The 7376-nt window shown below is 43.8% G+C and overlaps 1 protein-coding gene across 1 annotated transcript; it reads right to left on the bottom strand.

The window, feature by feature from the left end:
• Positions 1-642: 642 nt before the first annotated feature.
• LOC147633861 (pentatricopeptide repeat-containing protein At3g03580-like) lies at positions 643-4010 on the bottom strand. The gene is made up of 2 exons (XM_086804905.1): positions 3549-4010; positions 643-3340 (listed from the first exon to the last, which is right to left on the bottom strand). Exons 1-2 carry the CDS (start codon positions 3572-3574, stop codon positions 1237-1239), a joined length of 2130 nt encoding a protein of 709 aa, XP_086661031.1. The 5' UTR covers positions 3575-4010; the 3' UTR covers positions 643-1236.
• Positions 4011-7376: the final 3366 nt, after the last annotated feature.

The following is a 7376-nucleotide window of genomic DNA, read 5'->3' as shown; positions in this document are numbered from 1 at the left end:
ATTCCTGGCTGCCCCATGGGCTAGCCGATTGGCTGGAATGAATGTCGGCTGGCTGAACTGGCCCTTACCCGACAGGGCCCAGCTTCCTTGGCTGGTGGGCAAAGGCCATGGGCCTCTTGGGCCCCTTGGGGTGGCCTAAGGCCCCTTGCCCATTCATGGGATATAATACCCCTTTCCAGGGTAGCCTTAAGGGCAGCCCCTTCTACATGCAACCTACATGCTTCCTATACAACTACCTCATGTCCAGCTGCAAACCAAACACTCAAAACACCTGATATCATTTCAAAGGGAGACACCCAGCGCGGACTGGCACTGCTTCATGTTTAAGACAATGCACACCTGACCTCGGACACATAGAGTGGAACCCTGGCTAACTTGTCCCGGACTGGGCTCACATGGGACCAGTTTCCACTCCAAGTCCTGCACCTTGTTCAGATATGTCCACGTGGCATCCAAGTGCGGGATGCACGTGACATTACAAGAGGACAAAGATATCCTCCTTTTATTGGCTCTCTTCTTGGTGGCCTCTCCACCAAACAATGGAGATCCGTTGTTGATGTTAGCCCTAGCCCATCATGCTCGAGATGTGCAAGAGGTTCAGAGACGGTTTACCATTGCTTATGGGAGTGCAGGGAAGCACACATCTCCTTGGACGGATGAGGAAGGATGATTACATTTCTTTTGGTGCTATCATTTGGCTAACATAGTCAAGCCCACAGCTCAGATATGAAGGCAACGACATGGATCTAGTCATTATGATCAGTCAGGGAGTTGCTCGGAAATGCTATCCTGTGTCCTCATGACATGCCGGAGTCAGGAGACGTCCCCCCAACAACACAGAGGATGGACAATGCATGGGAGATTATTGCCAATGCTGCAACCTGGCACATTTGGAAGGCTAGATTGATTGAGGCCATTGAGGGCAATTCGGTCTATGAGTTACTATGCATTTGCAAGATTTGGAGTGATATTATCCACACCCCTCATGGTCACTTGCGCTAGAATCCATTGATGTTCGAGGGTTGCGGCAGAGAGAAAGCACGGCCAATTTATGAGAGTGTAGGATTATGGCATCTTTTTCACTCCCACTCATATGGGACCTTGTTGGCAGCACAAGGTACCGGACTTGAGATTTCCACATTATTTGGTTTGAAATCTCCCTCTTGTATATTTTTTCATACTTAATAGAAGTCTCTTTTCCAGAAAAAAAAATAATACTGCCCTTGACAGTTCAACTCAAGCATATGCATCATAGCTTCTGATTCCATCCTCTTCTTGGTCACCATCACTCATCACAGTGATCATTGTTGTCTGATCTTCCCATCCACCAGCTGAAGCATGAGCGTTTGATACTAGCGGGGGAACGGCAGTGTCATGTGGCTCTATATCAAAAATACGTTCTGCAGCATGGATTGCTAAGTCTATGTTTCCATGAATTCTGCATGCACCCAACAAAGCCCTCCACAGGACAGCACTAGCTTCTAGTGGCATCCCTTTGAGTAGCCCCTCTGCCTCATGTAGATGACCAGAGCGACCAAGAAGGTCAACCATGCACCCATAATGCTCTATTGCTTGTGTAACGCCATGATCCCAAGTCATGAAACTGAAATAGTACCGGCCTTCATCCACTAGTCCTGCATGGCTGCATGCAGTGAGAATACCCACAAAGCTGACATGATTGAGTTTTACATGTTCACGTAGCATACGGTCGGCCAATTGGAGAGCCTCCTGGCCATGCCCATGCTGGGCATATCCTGCTAACATTGTATTCCATGACACAACATCCCGTTCAGACATTCTGTCCAGCACTTTGCCAGCATCTTTTAGCCTCCCACACTTAGCATACATATCAATGAGAGCATTTCCCACAAACAAATCAAGTTCATATTTGCTGACAACGATGTCATTATGCACGTGCAACCCCTGTTCCAAAGCCGTCATACTGGCACATGCATTGAGCAGGCTCACGTATGTGAGTTCATCTGGTTTCGGACCTTCCCAAACCATCTTTTCAAACAATTCTAAAACTTCTTGATTGAGCCCATGTTTCACACAACCAACTATCATGGTATTCCATGAGACCACATTTCGCGTAGACATTTGGTCGAACAGTTGGCGGGCGTTGGTTAGACTCCCACATTTGGCATACATGTCGACAAGAGCATTTTCTGCAAAAATATTTAGCAATGTACCAGTTTTAGCTATCTGAGAGTGGAGCTGTTTGCCATGTTCTAGATATCCCAATGTAGTGCATGCAGTGATGATACTTACATAACTGATATGATTCAGATGAAAACCCTCCATAGTCATCTGCAAGTGAAGCTGGAGAGCCTCTTCACAATGCCCGTGCTTGGTCAACCCTCCCATCATTGCATTCCAAGTGGAAACATCACGTTCGGGAGTCTCATAAAACAGCTCCCGTGCATCCTTCACACTTCCACACTTGGCATACATATCAATGAGTGTGTTCCACATCAAAATGTTCAACTTGACTCCGCTCTTCTTGATGTCAGCATGTATTCGTTTGGCCTCTTCCAAATCTCCTAGGTTAGCACATGCATTTGAGATGCTCAAAAATGTGACCTCGTCGGGTTTTACACCCATAGATTGCATTCTTAAAAAAAGCCTCATCGACTCTTCAGCATTACAATTCTTTGCATAGCCTGCAATCATCACACTCCATGAGCCTGCATCTCTCTCATCCATGTTGTCAAATATTTGTTGTGCATCTTCCATGCTTCCACACTTCACAAACATGTTCACAAGAGAATTTCCCACCAGTGTGTTCGGCCTGATCTTACTTGTCTTCAATAGACAATGGATTTTTCTTCCTTGTTGCAGACTTCCTAGACCAGCACACGCCTTCAGACCGCATACAAAGCTGGCATCATTGGGTGTTAGGCCTTCTTTCTGCATTCCCCAAAAGGCATTCAGAGCTTCCTTGAACTTCTCATGCTTGCAGTAGGCTGCAATCATCATGTTCCAAGTGACTAGGTTGCGTTCCAACATGCAGTTGAACGCCACCTGTGCATCTTCTATGCTTCCGCATCTTGCATACATGTTAACAATGGCAGTAGAGACAAAGATGTTTGGCTTCCATCCACTCTTCACGATGTGATCATGAAGAAGTCTGCCGTCTTCCAAAGCATTTGACTGGATGCAACCTTGCAGGAGGCATACATAAGTGTAAGAGCATCTCTGCAAACCCTGCTCCTCCAACTTGTGAAGGATTTGCAGTGCCTTGTGAAGGTGCCCTTGCTTTGAGTGCGCCTTAAAGTCCCCGAAAATTTCAAGAGCTTGTCTGATACCTCCTTTGACAGCAAGTTCACAACCTATCGAGCTGCAGTTGAGCATCAATTATATTTTCTTAAGGCTTGAGTCACAAGAAAGCTAAAACTGGAACTAAGAACAAAGAACAAACTTTATTGAGATGCATTATCAGAGATCTTCTCAAGAGTAGTGACATGAAGGTCCCTGTAGACGGTAAGGGAACACTGCAGTTAACCTAAAAACAGACATTTGTGAAGCAAACAAGGAGGCGGCTTGACCTAGCACCGGCTTGTTTTCTAATCATTGAATGGTTTTCGTGTTGTTCTACTTCCAGTTCCAACTATTTCTTTTCGAAGAACACGACATGGCGCTGTGCCGCTCCCATTCAAGGGACTCCGGTTGGAGGGCTCACCCCATGCAGTCTCAAGGAACTAGTTCACTTGGAGTAGGCCTTTGCGGCTCACTCACTCCTCCGATTTCTTCGTCGTTAGTTTGTGACAAGGTCGGGGCAGCTGGAACAGGATACATGCGGTGGGCGTTTGAGGCAGCACACGAACTGGCAAAGGTACTCCATCATGAACTCGGCTGCAATGAGGGGCTCTGCGAACTCGGGCATGGAGCCTGTGCCGGTGTGCAAGACCTTGATAATGTGATGCTGGAAAGCTGAAGACAAACACGACATAGGATCACCCATATGAAGGCTCTTGGTGAATACCGAATGAGAGTCCTTTCGTCTGGTTGTATGAAGGGGTGTTGTAAAGGTACCGTCTCATCATTTAGAGCAAGACATGTGGAGGGTTCATCTCAAGGTGCAGTAGTATGGCAGTTTGCATCTCTATATCTCTATATTATCTTAAGGAAGAGTTTCACAAAACTGCCATGTGGCAAGAATTTGGAGGTTTGAGAAAGGGAGGAGGAGGTTTGGATGTCCCAACTAGTGCATATTATTGTAGAGCTAAGCTAGCTTCTTGGCACGGCAACAAGGCCACCGGGAGACCTTTCCTTTTTTGGGGGGGAGACAACGAGTACGGGAAGGCCTTCAGCCCCACGGGGGGACCTTTCCTTTCGGTAGCCCCTCTCCTCCAAGGGAAAGGGTGACCGGCGGCAGAGATTGGCCTTTCCTTGCCGTCAAGGACGAGGGGAGCACGACATAGGATCACCCATATGAAGGCTCTTGGTGAATACCCTAGTTGCACAACAACACTTGTAGATGGGCAACAAGAGTCCTTCTTTCGCCTAGTACTTTCAAGATCGAACTTTGTATGAAGGGGTGTTGTAGAGGTACTGTCTCTCATCATTTAGCACAAGACGGAGGCATGTTAATGTAGAGCTAAGCTAACTTCTCGGGACGGCAACAAGGCCGCCTTTCTTTTTTTGGGCGGGAGACAACGAGTACGGGAAGGCCACGGGTCCTCCAAGGGAAAGGGTGACCGACGGCGGCAGAGATTGGCCTTTCCTTGCTCTCAAGGACGAGGGGAGCAGTTGATGTGAAAAAGGAGAGGAGCTAGCCTTCAACAATAGTGATGGGAGGGTTGAGACAAGAGGTGTGGGCACGCTATATGTTATATGCTATAGTAGATCATTATCCCATAATAGTCCACGCTTGGACTTTAGAATTTCTATAGATGACAGCTATCAGCAACCCCAAGATTGCTTTCTACTTGCCGTGTCAGCTTTGATTCTCGTGGAGAAGGTGACCTCATTGTATGATCAGGATTTTCACTCCTATGAACTAGGAAAGCCAAGCATAAAGGATGATGAATCATCAAAGGTATTGTCTTGCTTTCTCTCTCTCTCTCTCTCTCTCTCTCTCTCTCTCTCTCTCTCATGCACGTGCATGCGACAAGTAAAATAAATTGCCTTGTGTTTTCTAATATAACCTAAGGTTTTAGGTTTGAAATTAAGCAAAGACAATAGACATGAGATCCATAAGGTGAGAAAAAGGTACACTTCATTAAAAGAACAATTGAGACTTCTACTATGCAAATTATAAAATTTCAAATTACATGCTAGAATGCCAAAAATCTCAGATCAGCTCCTTTGCAAGGTGATATCCTATACACTTAACAACTCAGGCTTGGCAACCTTCTACTATACAAATTACAAAATCTCAAATTACACGATACGATGCCAAAAATCTAAGATGAGCTCCTTGCAAGGTGACATCCAATAGCGTGTCATCCATATCCACACTAGTCGAGCTTGATTTCTCAACACTCCCCCTCAAGCTCAATTGCATACCCAGCACTCGAAGAAAGTTTCTAAACCTATGAAGCTTCTATGTACCCAATTCCTTCGTGAAGACGATAACCACCTGATAATTTGTGCTACTGACATAAACCAAATCCACATCACCTACTTGAACCTTCTCCCTCACAAAATGATAATGCATCTCAATGTACTTCGTCCTAACATGATACACTAGGTTAATGGACATGTCGTCACAATAAATGACACATTACGAAAAATTTGGACCCAAAAAAAGACCCTCCAAGAAAAGCCATGTCATCACTTTTCTAGAAAAAGAAAACCATGGTAAACCTTATTTATCTAATGTCAAAACCCCCACATGTAACATATCGTTGTAAAGCCCTTGAAAAGTAGATTCTAAATCTACCACCTCCAATAAATTTGGAGAGTTGATATGCTCAAGTTATGTCTTCCTCACTAAATTATGAAATCCATGTTAACTCTCCAAATTTATCAAAGGTGGGTTCCACAATGATTATGAAATCTATGTTAACTCTCGGATTTGGTAGATTTAGAATCTAGATGGATGTCACAATCATTGGAATCTACCTTTTAGTGGGAAAGGCATAACTTAAGCATATCAACTCCAAATTTGCGAGAGGTGATAGATTTAGAATCTACTTTTTAAGGGGTAGCATGGATGTCACAATCCTTGGAACTTTTAGTGGGGAAGGCATAACTTGAGCATATTAACTCCAAATTATCGAAGGTGGTAGATTTAGAATCTACCTTTTATGGACTTTCCAATAGTATGTCACACGTGGGGGTTTTGACGTAAGATAAATAAGGTTCACCCATGACTCCCTTTTTTATAGAAAAATGATGGCATGGTTCCCTTAGGGGGGATTTTTTTTTTGCGAACAATTCGGGCGAGCAATTTCCCAAATATGGCGCAGTACATTATTTTCTCTCTCTCTCTCTCTCTCTCTCTCTCTCTCTCTCTCTCTCTCTCTCTCTCTCACTCTCTATTTATGTCTCTCTTATCTATCTCTCTCAATAGCAGAATAAAGTTACTCCAACAAAATGATACATCCCAATAAAATGATACAATCTCTGAAAAAAAATTACTCCATGAAAATTGTTCCAATAAAATGATACCCCATAACATTTTTGCATACCCCATACATCTTTAAAGCTAAATTATGAACATGAGTTGTCCACTAAACCAAATTAGGGTAAGTTCGTTCTCTGCGTAGACATTTGGTTACCTCCCTTTCTATCAAAATTGGTTGGTGATGAATAAACATATTTTCATTTTGGCTTAATCCCATGACTCTCATGTACTTGAAACACCAGGTTTGGAAGATTGAAACACCTGCACTTGTGTAACTTGTGCATTAATATATAGTGCTTTCTTGATCCTTTCTGTAGCTTCTTTTGAAATGCTTGTTCTGTATCTTGTGTGACGGCCATCTCGTGACATACCATTTCTGAATGTGTTTCTCTTCTCTAGGCAATGGCTTATCATCAATGTAATGGCTTATCCTACAATGCAATGGCTTATCCTACACACCCCTGCTGGAAAGTTGACATTCGATGTAGTGTTCTCCTTCCTCGTGTTCAATAAGAACTCTATAGTGCTTTTTGATTTCAAGGGTGAAAGTACTTCATGGTCAAGTAATTGGGTGTATAGAGGCACTGTATCTAATACAGGTCTCTTTTGTAGAGCAGATTATCATTAAAGTTTATTGAACTTTTAATATTCACATAATTAGAGGTACCAATTGATGTACTGGATTTTGAGCTTATAGATACCTCATATGTAAGAGATATGAGGTCATTAAGGAGGTAAAGGTCCTTACCTTCTATATCTGGTAGTGGAACAAGGGTAACATGTGTCTCTTTATTTGCTGTGA

This window comes from Cibotium barometz, chromosome 11, assembly GCF_041138505.1.
Source record: "Cibotium barometz isolate CiBa-2024 chromosome 11, ASM4113850v1, whole genome shotgun sequence".
NCBI classification, from domain to species: domain Eukaryota; kingdom Viridiplantae; phylum Streptophyta; class Polypodiopsida; order Cyatheales; family Cibotiaceae; genus Cibotium; species Cibotium barometz.
Note: the sequence above shows the minus strand (reverse complement) of the source record. Positions and strands in the feature narration are given on the sequence as shown.

Bases quoted from the DNA above. Each gene is read 5' to 3' on its own strand.
- LOC147633861 (XM_086804905.1), bottom strand. From the start codon at position 3,574: ATGATTAGAAAACAAGCCGGTGCTAG. The intron at 3,341-3,548 runs GTCAAGCCGCCT...GCTCAACTGCAG, and splicing joins AGAAAACAAGCCGGTGCTAG to CTCGATAGGTTGTGAACTTG.